Genomic DNA, 20875 nt, shown 5'->3' with positions numbered 1-20875 from the left:
AGTCACTCAGAACAGGGCAGGGACAATGTAGTCGCTGTGGACTCCATCAATCACCCCTTGGCCATTGTTGTGGATGAACCAGCAGCCCACATGTGTGCCATTATGGACATCCTTCCTGTAGTCTTTCTGGGAGCCCCTGGAAAAAGGAGAGAGATGCTGTGATACACAGGGTAGACAAGATGGCTGCTACGCTCATGGACCAAGGTTGGAAAAGGGTGTGATGTTGCCAACTACATAATTCTATGGCAAAGAACGAGGTTGCATAGTTACTCCTTCTAGGGGACTGAGTGTGGCCTTTCCCTGGTTTCGAGGGGCCAAGAGGGGGCCAAGACCCCAGAGGGAAATGGGGGCACCCCACAGAAGACCAATGTGTGTGGGCAGAGAGGGATCTTTCCTCCTGGCTTGGTAGTGGGCAGGGTGAGGGTGTCAGTTGGGTCCCCTCACCTGGTGACTGCCAGCCGATGTTGCTTCACCAGCATTGTGGCATGTATCTTTGAGGGCTCATTGCCTGGGTTGAAGTCAGACACTTTAAAAGCAAGGGGGCAGAAGAATTGTCCTGGGAAGAAAAACATTGACACTGTCAGCCCCTGCCATCGCCCAGGTAGCATGGCCACTGGCCTTCCAGGTTAAGGCAAGGGATGAGTGGGGTGCTGTGTGCTGGGCACGGAGTGGCTAGGATGGCCTTGCACATGGCTTTTCCCTCTGCCCTGCACAGCCTGAAGCTTGACCATTCCATACCCAGCAGCCCGTGTGACTTTGTTGACATCTTGCCACTATCCAGCACGTAGAAGCCCAGATAGTTAAGGTGGACGGGATGTTTCTTCCACACCTGGTGCAGAACCACCTTAAAGGCAATCCCTTTTCCAAAGGAGACCACCAGAGCCTCCCTGCTGATCTTCACAGAGAACCTAGGGGAGAAGAGGAGGACAGCAGGGGCACAGTGGCCATGACACCAGGCATCTGAATCAAGGACATCCTGGCAGAGCCCACCCTGTGCATGGCACCTGAGAACACACAGACTCCAGGAACTAGTTCAGGGCTGCTGGAGGAAAGACATGTCATGCATGCCAACTCTGCCTCCACTGAATGCATTCTTACTCCTCTGTCAGCAGGAAAGGGGCTGTCCTCAGAATCTGGTGGCCTGGGATCCAGTCCCAGCTCAGCCACTAGCTTCCTGGGCAGGTTCTTCCCCATCTCTGAGCCTCAGCGGGAATAACACTCCTGCCTGCCTACTTGGCTCTGGGTAATCTAAAGACATAGGAGAGGCTGAGCAGTTTGGGAACTAATAAATTCAGCCAGAGAAGATGCAAATAGGATTCTTGCTATTACCAGATTGCCACGTCTACCTGATCCTTGGATCCATGTAGCCTTTCCCTCAAGGTCAGCCCTATGAACTGTCCAGCTACCAATTCTGGTTCTCACAGGGACCCTAGGCGTTGACTCAGGTCTACCATGGTCACCCTCCCCCAGGGCAGGGGCTGAACTCTGAGGCCATCTGTCTTCCCTGTAACCCCGTATGGGTCTTCTGTCTTCAGATTTCTACAAATTCTTCAATCGAGTCCAGGTATGGGGCCTTACCTTTCCGAGGTGACCGTGACTGTATCCAGCCAGCTGAAAGTACTCTGTGCAGCCCCATTCTGCAGAGTAATCTTCTCTGTGGTCACCTCAATCCGGAAGTCCATCGGAGCGTTGACAATGCCCACTTTGCCAAGGTAAGTCTTTCTGTTCTTAGAGTTAGAGCTGTTTCCCTTGTCACCAATGATCTGCCCATTTACTGTTAAGCCTGCCAGGGGCAAGGGGCAGTAAGAGACCAGGGAGATCTTCTGATCAGCTGGCCATTCAGGATGTGCCTTTCCCCTCAGCCAGACTTGCTGCGAGGTAGCAGAGCGGGGGTCCCCAGAAGAGACCAGAACTTCACAGTTAACCCATCTGTTCCTAGACACTCTTGGGTAATGCTGGTGGCTGAGGGCCCACAGTGTAGACTGTCTCTTTGCCTGGGCCAGGAAGTATTATTGTTCAGAGGAAAACTATTCCCCAGCTATAGGCTGAGTCCTGCCTGCAGGGCCTGCCTGCCCTTAACTCCAACCATCTCCCCAACACACTGGCCTTTGGGAACCTGGCTCGCCTGTGGTTCTGGACAGCCCTCTCCAGCATGTAATCTACATAGAAAGATAGAAGTGGATCAGAAAAGATGGCGGCGGAGGTGAAAGGCTGATCTGTTGCCTCGCATGGCAGTTTCGGAAATACAACTGAAACATGGACTGGTGAGGGTGGCGACTGCTGCTCGCGTCTCCCCAGACCGGGCGGCTGCTCCTCTCAGTCAGCACCGCAGCCGGGGCCATGGGCTCGTGGGCGCCGCGGCAGCTGCTGTGGCGGCGGCCGCGGACTCGGTGCAGCGGCTCTTGGTGAAGGAAGAGACCATCTTTCTGCAGGAGGGGCTCATCCGTGCCACCGACCTGGCCGAGCTGCCCAGGGAGATCCTCGGGGCCCCGGAGGCCGCCAACACTGATTTGGAGGATTCTTAGGATTTCCCATCTTACATTCAAGTCCTTTAGCCATTTTGACAGAGGAGAACCAAGAAGGCGGCAAAGTTAAACAAAGGAACTGCGAACTGCGCCGCACACAGCAATTTCAGGGGCACGACTGGAGGACGGAGCGTCTGCCACCCAGAACTACAGGAGAGATGGCTGAATGGTAGATTTACAGCTAGGAGGGAAGAGGAAACCAGCGAAATCAGAGGGGATGAGGTGCGGAGGCGCGTGGGTCGGGCTGGTGGCGGGGGAAGGGGGCTTTTGTTCCAAACCTAGGGGAGATTAGCTCCCCATCGCCCTGAAACCCAGCTTCTGGGGACGCGCGGGAGACCCAGACGCCTGCGGGGAGAGGCAGGACTCTTGCGGAGGTGCGCCCAGCAATCAGTGTTTGCTGCGCTGGAGTGCGGAACGAGGGGGCTTAGAAACGTGGAAGGCAGAAGGAGCAGACTCGCAGCCATTGCGGTTCGCCGCGCCATGGCCTGTTGGTGCCCTGAGACCCCGCCCCGCCCTGAGACCCCGCCCCGCCCTGGGACCCGCCCCGCACGTTTTGAAGACCCGCCCCGCAAGTCTTGCAGGCGCACCTGCGCTCCAAGCAACAGCTTGTGCATGTGGGTGGCCTGCCCTCTGGCAGCTTGACCAGATGAACTGCGGTTCTAGTCGGACTGCTCCAGGGCCACTCAGACAGGAGGAGGAAACTACAGTTTTTGCTGTAATCCCTGCTGAGTGCCTAAGGCAGTAGCTGACCTACACCCCATTGGAGACCCAGAAACGAGGGCATCTAGTGGTCTGTGGGAGATGACACCAGATTTCAACCATGCGCATAAGGGACACATTCAACAGGCAGATTCAGTGAGCGCCAAAGCCTTGCTGCACCAAGACCCGGCCCATAAACGTGTCTCCTGCACAGCAACTCTTCCTTTATAGACAAAGAGGGCCCTCCCAGTGACACCAACAACAATCAAGACTTAACTATACAAAGGAGGACCAAGATGGAGGCATAGGGCGGAAGCCTGATTGTTGCCTACCAAACAACTTTGAGACTACGACAGGAGAGCAGAGCAGACACCATCCAGAACCACCAGAGGGCTGGCTGAGTGGATGCTCTACAACTAGAATAAAAGAGGGGTATGCGGGATGATGCTGATGCCGGTGACCCAAAGACCACACTTTAAGAACTACGGCTCAGGCGACACAATGGCGGCCTGGAACGTGCTCGGCGCAGTTCCCCCGGCGGTCTCCGGCTGAGGGGACGGCTCCACTGGCTGCCGAGCACGGACAGACAAGCCCCTGGGAGACATGGGGTGGGAGACTCCGCGCTTGCTGACCTCCGAGTCCTTCAAGAATCTCAATGCCCCGGAAGCGGCCAGGTGCGCATGCTCGGCGACCGGCCACCGCTGCAGACCCAAGGGCCGACGCAGCGACACCGGACCAGCCCGCCGCCGTGCACCAGGCACACCGGAGCTTCGCCGAGCCGCCGCCCAACTAGTTCTGCGGCGGCCGTCCTGGAGCTCTGGGAAAATGGCCAAAGGAATTGCTGAGAGGGAATTGGCCAACAGGAATTGGGATCAAGAAGACGAAACCCCGCTGGGACCCGGGTGCAGGCGAGGTTGCGCGCCTCTGGGCTCGGGTGTGGTCACACGCCTCTGGGTCTAGGTGAGGCCTCATGTCCCTGGGTCTGAGTGAGGCCACGTGCCCCTGGGTCCAAGTGAAGCCGGATTCCGGGTCCGGGTGAGTCCATGTGCCCCTGGGTCCGGGTGAAGCTGGATGCCAGGTCCGGGTGAGGCCATGTGCCCCTGGACCCGGATGACACTGGGTCCCATGCCCGGGTGAGGCCACACGCCCCTGGGTCTGGAGAGGCCACGCGCCCCTGGGTCCGTGTGAGGCCATGTGTCCCTAGATCCAGTTGAGGCCTCGCGCACCTAGGCCTGGGTGAGGCCACGTGCCCCTGGGTCTGGGAGAGGCCACGCGCCCCTGGGTCCGGGTGAGGCCATGTGTCCCTGGATCCGGGTGAGGCCTCGCGCGCCTAGGCCCAGGTGAGGCCACGTGCCCCTGGGTCTGGGAGAGGCCACGCGCCCCTTGGTCCGGGTGAGGCCATGTGTCCCTGGATCCGGGTGAGGCCTCGCGCGCCTAGGTCCGGGTGAGGCCACGTGCCCCTGGGTCTGGGAGAGGCCACGCGCCCTTGGGTCCGGGTGAGACCATGTGTCCCTGGATCCGGGTGAGGCCTCGCGCGCCTAGGCCCGGGTGAGGCCACGTGCCCCTGGGTCTGGGAGAGGCCACGCGCCCCTGGGTCCGGGTGAGGCCATGTGTCCCTGGATCCGGGTGAGGCCTCGCGCGCCTAGGCCCGGGTGAGGCCATGTGCCCCTGGGTCTGGGAGAGGCCACGCGCCCCTGGGTCCGGGTGAGGCCACGCGTCCCTGGATCCGGGTGAGGCCACGCGCCCCTGGGTCTGGGAGAGGCCACGCGCACCTGGACCCGGGTATGGCTGGGTCCCTGGGCCCGGGTGAGGCCATGCGCCCCTGGGTCCAGGTGAGACCACGCGCCACTGGACCCGGATGAGGCTGGGTCCCTGGGCCCGGGTGAGGCCATGTGCCCCTGGGTCCGGGTGAGGCCTTGCGCCCCTGGGTATGGGTGAAGCTGGATCCTGGGTCCGGGTGAGGCCGTGTGCCCCTGGATCCATCCGGGTGAGGCTGGATCCCGGGCCCGGGTGAGGCCACGCGCCCCTTGGGTCTGGGTGAGGCCACGTGCCCCTTAGTCCGGGTGAAGCCGTGCCCCTGGGTCTGGCCGAGACCAAACCAGAGGGGTCGGACCTCCGTTACCACCATTTGTCCACCATCCAGAGCTGAGGGGTCAGTGCTGACATGTACACATAAGGAACTGGTGGACATTGAAATTGGGTCTCAAAAGAACTGTTGGTCCAGAAGGAAACTCACTACAGACTGATTCATTTGCCTGTCAACATAACTATTATTACTCGTCTCACATTCAGTTCTTATAAGTATATATCTAGTGACATATGATCTCGCTCATCTAGGGGAAATGATGAACAACATAGACTGAGGAACAAGAACAGACCCAGAAACAAGGAGGCATCGATCGGACTATCGGGCCTCAGAGGGAGGATAGGGGAGGGTGGGGGGAGGGGGGAGAGTTCAACCAAAGGACTTGTGTGCATGCATATGAGCCTATCCAACGGTTGAGTTCAACAGGGGGTTGGGGCATGCGTGGGGAGGGGTGTGGGATGGGAATGGGGGGGTGAGGACAAATATGTGACACCTTAATCAATAAAGAAATTTAAAAAAAAAAAAAAAGAAAGAAAGAAAGATAGAAGCATTGTGGGCAGAGTGAGGACCTGGTCCACGTGCCCACCCTGGGGGTCTCCAGGCCTTTTCAGGAAGACCCTGGGCCCCAGCCCCACCCTGCAGCCCCCACCTGTAACAGAGTTCTGAATGAGGCTCAATTCTGTGTCTGGTTCTTCATCAATGTTGAAGCTGATGGCATCCTTGTTCCCTTGGACTTGGATGATGAAGTGGGGGTCCCCATCCACTGAGGGCATATGAGAGAAAGGACTAGGTGCTGGGAACTCACCCTCTGGCCTCTGTGGGATGGACTCCTAGACAGGCAGGAGGCACTGGGCCCTGGGCCCTGAGCCTTGCTCCCGGACGAGCCGGGGAACTCACCATAATAGTAGGGGTTAGAAGGAGGCTGGTAGCTGGCTGTGGACACAAAGGGAGAGAGGGCTGAACTAAACAAGCAGGCCTGGGGAGGCACCAGAACCCCACCCAGAGTTTGGTTCATACCCCACCCTTTCCTGCTTCCTAATGCTCTCAACACCCACCCACCCCCATCTTCTCAGGATCCAACCATCTGCCTGCCCCAGGGAGCTGATTTAGGAAGACTCCAGGGGGGATGCGCAGGGCTGTGCTGGGGCAGGGGACTGTGGCCGTGGTGTATACTCACTGTGGTAAGCCATGGCGGGGGCCACTGAAAAAAGAAGTCAAAGGGCAGTCGTGAGCGGGGGCCTCGGGTGCCCTGTTACCAACACCTGTGCCTTTTGCCTGTCTTGGGGCTACCAGTGCGCAGTGAAACCCCAGCACTGACAGACAGAGGGTGGGGATGTGAGCCTTAGCTTAGTATGTAGAAATGGGGGCATGCCCGGGAACTTATTTCTAGGACTGGCGATGATATGGGTTTGATTTTAAGGCCAAGGGTGTGGCACTTTGACATGGCTAAAATGCACGCCATCAGAAGGTCAGCTTCTCTGTCATGAGTAATGCTCACAGCAGATCCTGTCCGCCACTCTTGAACTCCTGCCCCATCCCTTGTTGGGGTGGGATGTGGCTTACAGCTGTCCTTGATAGTAACACACACACACACACACACACACACACACACACACACACACACACTATAGTCACATACACATCAGTGATGTACATTTGACAGGGCTGTTCTAAGAGGAAAGCTGGATAGAACAACCTGTGTTGATGGAGGTGAGGCAGGCAGAGGCTGGGGTAGCTCTGCCTGGTGGTGATGGGCTTGTGAGGGGTGAGGCTCCAATTTCATGATGAGACACACACAGGGTGCTGTGAATTCCAGCTCAGGCACTGCAACCAGGCTGCCTGGGCCAAATCCCCGGCTCAGCCACCTTTGGACAGAGTTCCTGGTCACACAGACCAAACCTCTGTGCCTAAGTTTCCTCACAGTAAAATGAGAACCTTACTCAGAGGGTTGCCGTGCGACTCATGGAGTGTGAGTGCCCGATGTGGGACATGCTCATTTTGCAGGCCACTAATACTCTTGTACAGACTGTCCCTCCTTGGACAGAGGAACCCACCTCCAGTCAACGGACAAGGGCCCTGGTGCTCAGAGAGGGCAGACCTTGGCCCAAAGTTGCTCATGGGTGGGCAGTGGAGCTGGGACCTGAGCCCAGGCGTGTTTCGAAAGGCCTCCTGGGCTCTCTCTCATCTCCCTCCCGGGACGCCCACCCAGCTGCTGGCTGAAGCTCACCTGATTCCTGAGGCCCTGTGAGGGAAGAAGGGGAGAGATGCGTTAGCAGCCACAGACTCCTGGGGTCGGGGCCAATGTGATCAATATGCTGCCTGTCCAACCAGCCCCAGGCTGTGGGCCTCCCAGCAGCCAGCTGTGCTCCCGCAACCAGGAGCTCCTGGCCTGGCCTGGGCCAGCTCTTTGCCTCCCTTCCCCCCCAATCCCCACACCCCCAGCCAGTGTGGCCAGTTGTGGGGATACTCAGGGCTGCCCTCTTGGGGTATGGTGAGCAGGCCTGGTCCCAGCCTCCAGCTCTCAGAGCCTCTTCCTTTCGCCATCCCCAGGCGCGTGCTCGGGGCCTAGCTTTAAGGCTGCGAGTGCTTCTTCCTGTCTAACTGAGCCCTTCCATGTTGCAGCCTAAGTCCCTCTCCCGGAAGTGACCCTGGGCAGGGGACTCACTCCTGTATTCATATCCCTTGAGAGATTCAGAGGCTCCTGATCACCCGACCCCTCACTGTCCCCACTGATGGCTTCACTCCCTCCAAACATGCTCCCCAGCGCTTGGCCAGCTTTCCTTCAGTGCCCCGGGGCCTGCTCCTCTACAGTGGGGCTGGGTCTCCCCAGCCTGGCCCACTCCTCTCAGGACACCCAAGGCCTGGCCCTAGAGGAAGGCCTCCAAGTTCTGGCCTTCACTCCCCATGCCCACCTTCCCCAGGCTTGTCAGCAATAGCCATCTGGTTGTCACTGTCCTCAGGCTTGGTCACCACCATGGACGTCAGTGGAGTCACAAAGTGGTACTTGAGGGACAGGTCCAGGGCCTGGGCTGTGAGGTTCTCCTTCTCGCTACCATGGGCGTTCTTGCTGTAGGGAGGGGCATGGCGAGAGGGTCAGCTGGGAGCTCAGCTCCCTGCCCATCTTCCCTGCTCTGACGCCCAGCACCAGGCCAGGAGCCCCAGTGGCAGCCCAGGATCCCCTATGTGCAGGGTGGAGCCTGCTAGTGCTCAGAAAAACCTGGTTCACCAGCTCCCTGGGACAGATGGACAGGCTGTGCATCCTCTCTGAGGGGGCCTCTGTTTCCCCAGCTATAAAATATAAGAGGCTTGCAATGGCCACTGCAACAGCCACTCCTGGTGAGTGCTCAGCAGGTGCCAGGCCCTGCACCAGGGGCTTCACAGGCTAGTCCCCCTTAAGGGAGTTGACATGCTTCTCCAATGGGCCCCAGCTCTGCCCTCTGGGTACTGAGGCAGGGCCCCAGCCTTGGCCCCTCCATCACTGCCCCCTGATGTCAGACTGGGCTCTGCCGTGGAAAACATTCTAATGGACTGGGTAGAAAAGAGGGCAGGCCAGCTGGGCATGTGCATGTGGTGTATTTCCTGGGGTGTGGGAAAGTCATCTTCCTCTTGGGCACCCACAGAGCAGTGCCAGCCAGGGGCAGGCACAGGGAGATGCTGGGGCAGTGCCAGGGCCCAGTGTGGGATCAAACTCTGTGAGGGTTGGTCCTGGGTCACCGTTTGTCTAGCAGCTGCTCAATGGTGAGGTAGGCCCAGAGCCGCTCAATGTAGCTCCCGAAAATGTAGTCCTGCTCCTGCAGGGCCTTCTCCATCTCCTTCAAGTCCACCTCCTCTGTGAAGGTCAGGTCACTGAGCGCCTGGGGCAGGGGTGGGAGAAGGTGAGAGGCGTAAGGAATGGAGGCCTGAAGCCAGGTGGCCCGGTTCAGGGGCGGCCACTGCAGGACCGTCAGCCTGTAGGCACCGGCTCCATCATTGCTAGACCCTCCATTCCCAGCCCATATCCAGGCCCAGCCCAGCTTACCCCGTGGCCCTTCACATCTGCCTTAAAGTTGTTCATGTCCTCGTCCACCAGGCGCCCAGCCACCACGATCTCAGAGCCATCATAGAGGTGCTGGTAAGTGTTCTGGGTCAGGTCCAGGATAGCGTTCTCAGGGTACTCCACCTCCACTCCCGTCAGCAGCGGGTTGGCCACCTCCTCATAGAAGCCCTGGAGTCCAGAGAGGGGACCTGGTCATCTCAGGCCACGAGGGCAGGCAGGCACGGAGAGGAGTGTGGGAGGGTTCTCACTGACGCCTCCGAAGTTTGTTGAGTCCCACAGGCTGGACTGGGCCTGGCCTGATCTCCACTTCTACATGGCCCTGGCTATGCCCTTCAATGTGTGGGAGCCCCCTCCGGCTCCTCCATCCCATCCCACCCCACCTCTCACACCCAGAAAAATACAAGCGTTCTTGCACTTAGAAAGCACTCATGAAATGTTTGTTGGCATGAAGGGAAGGAGGGGAGAAGGGCAGGAGGAGAGGCTGGCTAGAGAAGGTGTCGGGTGGGAGCAGGTGGGGATGGAGGCCCAGGGGTCCACAGCAGAGGGGGAGATGCAGGCAGCTGGCCCAGGAAGGGTTGGGGTTGCCAGATTTAGTGAATGAAATACAGGACATGCAGTTAAATTGGAATGTCAGATAAACAAGAAGTTAATTTTTGTTATAAGTATGTCTGTTATAGGCTGAATTTTGTACCCCCAAAATACCCAAAATATGTAGGTTAAATTCCTTACCCCCAGTCCCTCAAGATGTGGCCTTGTTTGGGGACAGGGTCTTTACAGAGGTAACCAATTCAAAATGAGGTCATTGGTATGGACCCCAATCCAATGTGACTGGTGTCCTTATTGAAAAGGGAACAGACACACACAGGGGAGAGGATGTGAAGAGACAAGGAGAAGCCATGGAGAGAGGCCTGGCAGATCCCCCCTCGGGGCCCTCAGAAGGAACCAACTCTGCCGACACCTTCATCTTGGACTTCTAGCTTCCAGAACTGCGGGACAGTACATTTCTGCTGTAAGCCTCTCGGTTTGTAGCACTTTGTCCTGGCAGCCCCTCAAACTAATAGTGTCCTATGCAACCTTTAGGGCAGACTTACACTAAAAAAGTACTTTTTTTCCCCCAGAAATCCATATTTAACCAATGTCCTATATTTGCACTGGCAATCCTATGGAGGAACCTCTTCCGTGCAGCCCGATGACCACGCTAGAACCATTAATGATGGGTAAGAAGCAGAGGTAGATTTCAATTAAGAGGAAGTTCTTTCTAATTATTAAAATGATCACCCAATGGCACAGCTCCCTGAGGAAGGAGTGAGCCCCTCATTCCTGGAGGGGTGCAAGACAAGGCATACCTGCAGCTGCAAGTTGGCATCGGAATCCTCATAAATGCGCCGGGCGAACCCATCGTTCTCCAGGGCCAAGCTTTCCAGGAAGTTGTAATTCAGATTGTTGCCAAAGCCCAGGGTGTATAAGGGGAACCTGCCTCCAATGGCACTCAGCACGTTCTCCTGTATCTTAGCGGGGCTGCTCTCACCTGCAGGATAAAGGGGTGTTCACACTCTAGCCACCACCCGGACAACTGTCTGGACCCGCTCTGTCTGAGGAGATCTGACTCCTGCATGTGCAGCGCGGGTGGCGTCATGGCCTGGAGCCTTTGTCTGGCCAGAGGGTGGGCAGCCCTGGCAGGGGGAGGCAGATCTCTGACCTTGAGGGGCTCACAGTTCGCAGGAGCCCTGGGGAGAGCTGCCCAAGGTCTTGCAGCAAGCGGGCTACAGAGCCAGGAGCGGCCGCCATGCACTGCGGTTCTGATATAGAGCCATGGCCCCCTGCCTCACCAACATTGGCGTCCCCGTCAGTCAGCATGATGACGATGGAGGTGCTCCTCTCCGGCACTCTGTGCTCCTCCCGGGCCTTGTTCAGCATGCTGATGCCTGTCAGCAGCCCGTCGTTGATGTTGGTCACTGACACACAGAGAGCACCATGGGAGTGGGTCCTCAGGGGACCACCATGGAGGAGGGGGTTGGGACATTAGGCCCTGCTCCTGTGCACAAGGACTCTGTCTGCCAGTATGTGGTGGAACTCAGTAAATACTGCCTAGTGAGTGAAGAATGAATGGTTTACCCTTTCAAATGGGGTAAAACCTGCCTCTCAGGGTTGCTGTAGGGATAGAAGCACCTGGTGATGGTAAAAACAATTTGGGAAACAGTCAGGTGGACTCCCACCCCTTCACTGGGAGGAGAGGGGAGCAGGAAAGACATCACTTGTGATTTTCCGTAAGAAACGACCAACAGTAAGGTTCTCTGTGGCCTTATCTTGTTGGGAGTTGTGGTTCATCAACATCATGGGATAGAAACAGACAGATGGGTTTTCTTAGACCCTGAGATTAAGCATGAGGACCCTATCCCACGCCCACCTCTACCCCCAGCCAGGGTCGGCCGGCCTGGCCAGCAAACCTGTGCCCCAGGGAGGAGGGAAGCCGGCTGCTCAGGCGGAGGGAGGGGCAGTGAGAACGTTGCTCTCCCCTCTGTTCTTACTTCCTCGATCTCTAATGTTCTTCACAAACTCCCTGGCCTCCTGGATGTTCTCAGGAGTGGCTTGAATTAAAGTGTCTTTCCAAGTGGTCACATCATCAGCAAACAGGATGAAGTTCAAGTAGTCCTCCTCTTTTATATCCTCCAGGATTTTGAGGAGGGCATCCCTTGTCTGGGAAAGAGAAAGACAGGCAGACAAGAAGCTGGGAGAGGGAGCCACAGACAGCCTGGTGTCTTCGCAGCTGGGGCTGGCAGTGGGGCCTCTGCGGCCTGCAACAATGGGGTGGACATTGGTGCCCCTTTTATCCTTTTCTCCTTCCTCCTCTTTCACTGGAAACATCAGCTTTCTCCACTTTAAAAAAACAGAAGACTGTCGCCCAGCCTGGATGGTGCGGTTGGTTGGAGTGTTGTCCCGTGCACCAAAGAGGTTGTAGGTTTGATTTCTGGTCAGGGCAAATACCTAGGTTGAGGTTCAATCTCCAGTTGTTGCACCTACAGGAGGTGACCAATTTATGTTTCTCTTGCACATCGATGTTTCTCTCGCCCCGCCTTCCCCTCTCTCTATAAATCTATAAACATATCCTTGGGTGAGGATTTTTTTTTAATATCTACCCCCATCTCACCCCCACTTCTCAACCCCATTTGCACGGAAGAGAGTACCTGCTCTATTTTCCGGCCAGACATGGAGCCGCTGACATCAATCACGAAGACCACATTCTTAGGCACCACAGGAAGGCCTTGAGGGGCAAAGAAGTGCACAAAGTAGCCATTGACTATCTGGAAAGGGGAGAGAGAGACTAGAGTTCATGTCCATGAAGCAACCACACGGTGGCTACTCTTGCAAATAAAAGCTGACATTTAGCAGGGCGAGAAGAAGATGTCCGATTTGGGTAAGTGTGCCACACAGGTTCTGGGCCGCCTGCCACCCCCATGCCCTGCAAGAAACATGGCCTTGGACCCAGTATCCAGGGGGATGGCCCTAGATGCAGCTGCGGCCCCTCCCGCACCAGCCCTCACTCCACTGTGACGCAGAATCCACCAGCCTGATGAAGCCAGTAGGGACGTACCTGCACGTTGGCTGGAGACTCTCGGTTCACATCGTAGGTTATGATGAAGTCTCCGTTGAGGAGTGTGTCTCCACAGGTTGGGCATGAACGCTGTTGGTCCAAGCTGGGCTTGAAGGACACATGGCCCTGAGGGAGGGAGATGGAGGGTCTTGCTCAGCTTGTCCAGGCACTGCCCACTGCAGACCTCAGCCCATGAGTGCCTTGGGGGCCGAGGCACAGCCCTCAGAGGGAGAAGCCCAGGGGTGGGCGCCCGGCAGTCCTGCCACCACCCAGCATACACTGGACTTCCTGAGCACTTCTCTCTCCTCGGAGATCAGGGGCAACTTGGAGGACAGTGGCCTTATCTGACTCAGCCTTTGTCTTTCCCTGTGCAGCTAAGTCGCTGTGTTCAGCCTGCTTGGCCTTCAGCACTGAGAAGCCACTTACGGAGGGGAGCTTTCCACCGTGAAAAGGAACTTCATGTTGGGTGGTATGTGTTGGTGCCCAGAGGAGGAGGAGGGGAAAGGGAGCAAAGCAGGGAGGTGGGAGAGGGCACTGCCCTGCAGAAGCCAGCAGCCCTCTGAGTGTGTGCTCCTTGGGCCTCGCCCTAGAAGTCCTGAGTGACTTAGGTTTGCTCTTCATGTAAACATGCATGCATCCACAGCCCATGGTCAGCAAGTCCCTGGAATAGTAGGGGCCTTGGGGATCACAGTCAACCACTACTACTAAGAATAAAGTTCCCATTCAAATACCACCCCCTCAATGTGGAGTGAGCAGGTCTGACTGCCTCTGGCCTCAGTCTCCTTATCCGTAAACCAGGGGCAGTACCCTGTCCTGCCTACCTCCCAAGGGAGAATGAGACTGGGCTTTATAAATGGTCCCGCCCACACACACACACACATACAAGTTCCAGCACAAGCACTTTGAGGTAATCAAGCGCCTCTACTGGCCCTGCTGAAACTGGGGGACAGGATGAGGGGTTGGGGAAGGGCTGCTGGGGCATGTCAGTTCCTCCAGAAGGTCGTCCTCAGCAAGCAGCCCCCTGCCTCCAGCATGCCCACCCCTGACCCAGGTGGCCAGGGAGACAGTGATGGCAGCAGATAGACACACGTTCACTAGCATCAGCCAAGCCCTAGGGCTCAGACTGGTCCTGCTAGGGTCTGAGTTCCTGTCCCTGCCCCTCAGGCCTGAGAGGCATCTATACCACCTTTTTCCCTGAGAAGGACTTGGTGAGGGCGCTTCCCAGCAGGTCATTGGTGATGAATGAGGCCTCAGCATCCAGCATGCTAATGCCCTGGGGCTCAAAGATGTCTACCTGGATCTGCAATGTGCAAAGGTAAGGAGATGTTACTCAGTGACCGTACACAGGCCAACCTCTAGGACAGGGCCCACAGAGATGGGTCAGTGATGGTGCAGGGACCAGCTTCTAGCACAACTCTGTGACAGCCACACCTGGTGTCTCCCAAAGAAAATGACCCAAAGGGCCCATGAATGGTACTCTAACCCCAAAGCTCTCCAATGGCCTGCCAGATGGTGTCCATTTTCCACCAAGAAATCATTTCAGATCTGATGTAGGTAGAGCACCATTATAACCAGTTACCAGCTATGCAGAGACACTTTGTGATGTTGCCCCAAGGGCCCAGCATCCAAAGACCTGGGTGAGTCCAGCTCAGCCTCCTCCTCCCCTTGGCCCAGTTGCTATGGCCAGAGCCATTGTAATTCCCCCAAGCTTCCTCAACCAAGAGGTGAGGCCTGGACTTCTGTGACCTTGACCTTGCTCCGAGGTCCACCCCAGGGGCCCTTCCCCAACCTCCCATCCTGGGCCCACAGTTTCAGCAGGGCCTGCAGAGGTGTTTGATTACCTCAAAGTCCTTGACCAGTTGTTTGGGCTGGACCTTAAGATACATCTCGTACTTGCCCTTGTTCCTCTTCAGCAGCTCTTCGTAGGTTAGCTCAAACGTGACGTTGCTGCCCGCAGCCACATTGACTGACACCGTGAATTTCTCCAACTTCCGCCCAGAGGCCCTGAATGGGGTGTAAGACAGCGACTGCCCCACAGACTGCACAATTCCACCCATCCTGAGCCTTGGATTCAAGTCAGCCCCTTGGGGGAGACACCTACTCACTTTAAGCCTCTTTTACCTCAACATCAAAATGGGATAATGTTGTGAGAATTACGGACACGTTTTGCAGTAATAATAATAATAACTGCTGCCGTTGTTGTTTGCATCCGTTACAGACCAGACACTCTCCCCAAGGCCTGGGGCTCCGAACTTACTTGACCAAACCAGCTGTCTTGCCCTGGGACACAGCCTTTTCATACTGCTTCTTGGCGACTTCCTTCTCCTTGACATTACCAGGGTAGGTAACACCATCGATGGTCCTGCAGGGAAAGAGTTGGGGGGCTCATGCTGGGCCAGACTCCCCTCCAGAGCCCAGAGCCAGCAGCCATGGGGACACCCACAGCGTGAAGTTGGTGATGAAAGCGGTCTTGGGCAGCTCCACGTCAAAGGAAACCTCCTTGGCGACATCTGCCCGGTTGACGGCCCTCGTGGTGACAACATTGTGAGCAAAGCGGGAGGTCACCTTGCAGCTGACCTTGGTACTGTAGACCTCAATGTCATCAGCCTTCTGTGGGAGAGGGGATGGTGATCAGTGGTGACCTGCCAACCCGGGCCCTGGAAAGAGGTCTTCAGCCTGGCCACTCCCCTTCCAAACTCCCTTTGCAGATTCCAAAGGCCCTGCCTGGGAAGCGTCCCAGTCTCCCGTGTCGGAAGCCTGGTGGCCTCCTCCATCCCCTGTTCAGTTGGCCACCACTGTCCTGATGACAGGCGCCTGGCAGTCATGGTGGCCCTGGCATGCGCAGGCCTTCCTGAGCACCTCTCTCCCCTCGGAGTCCAGGGCCTGCTTGGAGGGCAGAGGCCTTGTCTGATTCAGCCTTGGTTTCTCCCTGTTCACTGGGCCCCGCAGGTTCCTTAGCTCAGCCTACCTCGTTGCTCAGCAGCAAGAAGTCACTTAGGAAGGGGGGTTTTGCACCATGAGAAGGAACTTCACATTATGCCAAGAGGAGAGGGCGAGGGGAGGGAGCAAGCCAGGGAGCAGGGAGGGAGAACTGAGGGAGGCTCTAGGGAGATGTCTGGGTTATACATGGCCTCCTTAACCCTGTAATCTGTTTCCATGCAGCCTGTAGCCAGGGAGATCTTGTACAAAACAAATCTGACCCTGTTCCCTCCCTTGTAAAACCTTCCCGTGTTCCTCATTGCCCTCAGGACAGTGTTCCCCGTGCTCTGAGGTCCTCCAGGCGGGTCCTATCACCTCCACTATGGTGCTCCAGCCAAGCCAGGTCTCTGCCCTCTGACCCCAGGGGTGGGGGGTCAGAGACCTGTCCCAGCTCTTCCTGCTCACCTTTCACACTTCCATTGAGAAAGCTCGCCCTCTACCTCCTACTGTGCCCTTTGGTGATTGTGTGATTCTACCTCCCAAATAGGCACTTATTTCCTGTGCTGACAAGAGAGTGTGGGGCAGGACTTCATGCCCCCAGTGTTCTCTTTCCCGGGGGCCGGGGGGAGGGTGAACTGAGGGAGGCTCTAGGGAGACATCTGGGTAAATGTGGATGTGAAGATGCTCCGTGAAGGTGTGACAGGGCCTTTCACTGCCCACCCAGTACCAGCAACTGCTTGGGAAGTGTTTGTGGAAGGAAGGACAGTGCAATGGCCATCCTGGGCTGCATTTGGAGAGGTCAGGGGGCATGGTTCTATGCCACTCTTTCCTGGGGGTCGTGAGTCACATGGGCGTCTGCCAGGGTAGGGGCTGTGAGCTGTGTGTCAGCTGTGCCGGACCTGTGCTATGACCCAACTCTTCAGCTGTTGGGCAACCAGCTCCACCCTGCCCCCCTCCCCATGCCCCCTCCCTGGTGAAAGTCCTCACCTCTTCCACGACGCTGCGTTTCTGGAAAAGCAAAGACAAACACACTGTCAGGTCAAGGCCAAGGCCACTGTGGCTGGGGGGCAGGTTCTTGGCAGACACCAGGGTTCAGTGGTGACCCCCACATACACCTTGAAGGGCCTCTGGATGTAGGACCCACCTGGAGCCAAGGTCAGAGGAGGAAGGGCTCTGAATAGATGGGGAAACTGAGATCCGGAGAGAGCAGGTCTCAGGTTACCCAGAGGAGAGGACAGGGCTTTTCCCTGCTGCACAGACCTTGGCTCACTCTGCCTGTCCCTGCACCGGGTCCATGAGGCCTCCCCCAGAGCACCCCGCACCATGCACACCACAGGCTCGCCCAGCCCTTCCTAGGCGCCTCTGCCCTTTTCTCAGAGGTGGACCTGCACAGCTGCTCAGTGAGGTGAGCAGTTCCTGGTGTATCACCCATTTGACAGGTGGAGAAACAGAGGCCCAGGGAGATTTAAGAGCCTTGCCCAGAATCAAAGGGTAAGTTTGGAGCCCAGTCCTCCCAAATCCCAGCCTTGTCCCCTGCAGCTCACGACCCCGCCCTCTACCTTCCCCTCCCCCATGTGGAGGGCCACCCAGGCTGGGACCTCTGCCCTGTGATGGACCCAGATTGTGAAGAGAGGACAGACTTACCTCAAGTGGCCGGGAGGGGCTTCTTGGGAAGCCAAAGACCACCGAGGTGGAGAGCAGGGCCACGATGAGGCAGGGCCACCGAGCAGACGCCATCGCTGAGCTCCCAGGCCTGGCCCGCGGTCTTTATATGAGTCAGCTGACCGGTGGGGTCAGTGACCTCCAGCAGTGCGGGAGGAGAGGGAGGCGGAGGCTGTCCGGGAAGCCAGCTTTTGGATGGAGCAACAGGGTCTGGATTTGCCTGAACCAAAGGGGCCCCATGGTTATTGTCAACAGCGTGTGAACTTCACTCCCAGTGGCTGGGGGACATGGAGGCCTGGTGTAAGCGGAAGCTGTGTGCTGGCAAATGGGCCCTGGGACTCCCTGGGTGGGGACAATGGTGACAAGGTGTGGAGTCACATTTAGAGCAAACAGCCTAAATCTCTCAGCCTCGTTGGCTCTTACCCGCATTGCTGGCAGGGCCCCTGGATCGCAGCCACCCCCTGCTCAAGGCGGCCAGGGCCCAGAACCAGACCCCTCACTCTAAGGCTCCCATTCCCATGGCTGCTGCCCTTGCTCATTATCCTTCTCTGGTTCTCATGGCCCAGGGAAAGGGTGAACCCCAAGTCCTGTGGCCCAGCTCTCTCTGTAACCTGGTTCCAACTTGCTTTTCTGCACTTTCTCTCTGCCCACTGGCATGCCCTCCCCTCGTCTGCACATCGCATCTCTCATCTCTGCCCCTGTGCCCTCCTCCGGAGCCTTCCTCTTTCATCCCCTGGCTGACCACAGGCAGCTTGCTGCATCGGAACCCTGTGTTGAGGTTTGCATGTTGAGAACTGATTTCGGCCTCTAGACTCTGGGCTCCCGGAGGGCCAGGCCATGTCACATTCATCCCTGAGTTCCCAGGGCCTGGCCAGTGACTCAGCTGCCTTCAGTTTCTTAAAGAGTCATTTCCCACCCTGGCAGGGGGGCTCAGTTGATTGGAGCATCATCCATACACCAAAAGACTGTGGGTTCAGTTCCGGTCAGGGCACATACCTGGGTTGCAGGTTTGCTTCCCAGTCAGGTCACATACCTGCGTTTTGGATTTGATCCCTAGTTGGGGCACGTGCAGGAAACAACAGATCAATGTGTCCCTCTCTCCCGCTCTCCCTTTCTCTCTGAAAATCACTGAAAACCTGTCCTCAGGTGAGGATTAAAAAAAGAGAGAGAGTCATTTTCCAACAGTGTCCAGTGAGGCTAGAAGCTTCGGAGGCAGGGTCTGGTCCCCTCCTAGTGGGCAAGGAGACTCCTAGGCCACACGAGGTCCCTAGCAGCCCCTGGACCTTCCAGAGTGGCAGCTATGAGCAAAGTGACCCAGTAAACCTCCCACTTAACCACTCTCTCTGTTTTTGTTTTTTTGTTTTCCTTTAATATATTTTTATTGATTTCAGAGAGGAAGGGAGAGAGAGATAGAAATATCAATGATGAGTGAGAGAATCATTGATCGACTGCCTCCTGCATGTTCCCTACTGGGGATCGAGCCTGCAACCCTGGCATGTGCCCAGACCGGGAATCGAACTGTGACATCCTGATTCATTGGTCAAAGCTCAACCATTGAGCCACACTGGCCTGGCCCACTCAGCCACTCTTAATGGAATTGACAAGGATGCCTGGGCACAGGGCAGCTAATTTATGGATTGTACCATGGCCTTGGCTGAAAGTTCTGCCCCTGACTGTGAGATGTGCAGAGACAGTTGACTGCTAGGAACAGAGAAACAGAGCGAGAAACCACCCCATCCCCCAATACTTTGCGTTTTGTGGGAGGGTCAACTTGAAATAGCAATCTGAGGTTGTTCAAGAGGCTCCTGAGGGACAGCTGGGCACTTGGAGGGACCTAAGGTCATCATGCAGAATTTAGACTTAGATACAACCTAAGAGACCCTGAGACTCGCCCATTTCCTTACTACAGGAAGGGGAAATGAGGCCCCAATCGGGCAGAGCCTTGCTCAGAGTGACCCCCAGCTGGCAGCCCCTGGGCTCTCCCTGGAGAAGCCCAGGAAACTCCAGACAACAGATTGGTCTCTGGAACTCCATCGGCCGCCCCGCTGCCTGCCATGGAGGGCTCTGTGTTCCCTGTGCCAGGAGCAGCCACGGAACTCAGCGTTGGTGTTGTTGATGTGGGCCCTCGAGGGCCTCATTTGGAGTGGGAACTGAACAGAGAAAAAGCAGAAACCCTTTGGAAAGGAGTGAGTGGAGGCCTGTCCACGTTCACCCGAAGGGCCGGCAGCATCCTGAAGTATAGGTTCACCTCGCTCACTGCACCTGCACCCTTTGACATTGGGCTTTGCTGGGCAAAAGGCAAAGCCATGGAAAGGAAGGACCCTGGTGGAATATTCTAGGAATCAGTCTAGGAGCCAGAGAGCTGCTGTTCCTGGCCCCTGAAACCCCAGCTTCTGAGCACTGGCCGCCTCTGCCTTTGGGAAATATTATCTCGCTGTCAGAGGTTGCAAACCCCCCACGGGGGAATGGAGTGAAGGGTGGGGGCAGGAACTGTCTCCTGAGACCCTGAGTCCAGGGGGTGCAGCCTCCAGCTACTGGTAGCACTTCTTTCATACATTCACTTTAAGTGATGCTTTGGAATTTCTAGAGTCAAATCCCACAAGGCTGTGGCTACCAGTCGCCCACCAGACTTGAGTATTGATATGGGAGTAGTAAAGCACTCAGATGCTGATGCCACACAGCACGGTTCAAATCCCAGCTCTGCCCCTTAGAAGATGAGTGATTTTGGACAAATTACCTCACCTCAGTTTCCTTAGCTATTTCCTTAGTTCTGCCCCTTAGAAGATGAGTGATTTTGGACAAATTACCTCACCTCAGTTTCCTTAGCTATTAAGGGGCCTGATAAAAGCCTCCCCCCCACCCCCGCCCCGCCCAGTGCTGCTGGCAGCATGCATTGAGCTCATTCAACGAAGGCACCTAGAACAGTGCCTGGCTCCAGGAAGCACTGAGGCAGGAGTGGCTGTGGCTGGTCATTCCTGTACATGCTGCCAGAGTGTCATTTGGTCCTTGAACCTGTGGCAGGAGCTGTGGGGTACTCTCAGGGCATTCAGAGGGCAGAGGTTAGGGGGCAGGTGGCAGGGGAGAACAGGATGGGGTGCAGGCTAATTGGTGTGGGTGACCTTCCAACCTCCAGTTCTGCTGTGACCGCCGAGCCCTGCTGAGGGGCAGCATCTTGAATTGCCTCCCTGCCATTCTCCCTTCTAAAGAGCAGCAGCCTGGAAGGGCATAGTCTTATCTTTAATGGAAGTCATGGATGCTTTGACACAGGGGATCCCTTGAACAGGGAGGTGTGGCCTAGGCAACAGGTCAGGATGCCGTCCTCCTCCAAGGCAGGGCAGGTGTGCTGTCCAGGGGGC

General features: G+C 56.7%; 1 protein-coding gene across 2 annotated transcripts; it reads right to left on the bottom strand.

The window, feature by feature from the left end:
* Positions 1-17594, bottom strand: LOC114229950 (inter-alpha-trypsin inhibitor heavy chain H3-like). Of its 2 annotated transcripts, none has more exons than XM_054729691.1 (20): positions 17502-17594; positions 16845-16865; positions 15382-15548; positions 15196-15300; positions 14780-14942; positions 14125-14238; positions 12939-13064; positions 12532-12648; positions 11875-12043; positions 11176-11301; positions 10693-10874; positions 9329-9514; positions 9025-9164; positions 8210-8377; positions 6208-6239; positions 5960-6073; positions 1579-1783; positions 739-908; positions 445-556; positions 1-136 (listed from the first exon to the last, which is right to left on the bottom strand). In XM_054729691.1, the coding sequence occupies exons 1-20, from the start codon at positions 17592-17594 to the stop codon at positions 7-9; spliced, it is 2640 nt and encodes an 879-aa protein (XP_054585666.1). In that variant the 3' UTR covers positions 1-6. The 2 variants fall into 2 exon arrangements, with proteins under 2 accessions (XP_054585666.1, XP_054585667.1); XM_054729692.1 differs by having other exon boundaries at positions 6208-6243; positions 8223-8377.
* Positions 17595-20875: the final 3281 nt, after the last annotated feature.

This window comes from Eptesicus fuscus, chromosome 18 (genome assembly GCF_027574615.1).
Source record: "Eptesicus fuscus isolate TK198812 chromosome 18, DD_ASM_mEF_20220401, whole genome shotgun sequence".
Classification (NCBI taxonomy): Eukaryota; Metazoa; Chordata; class Mammalia; order Chiroptera; family Vespertilionidae; genus Eptesicus; species Eptesicus fuscus.
This window is presented reverse-complemented; position numbering and strand designations above follow the sequence as displayed.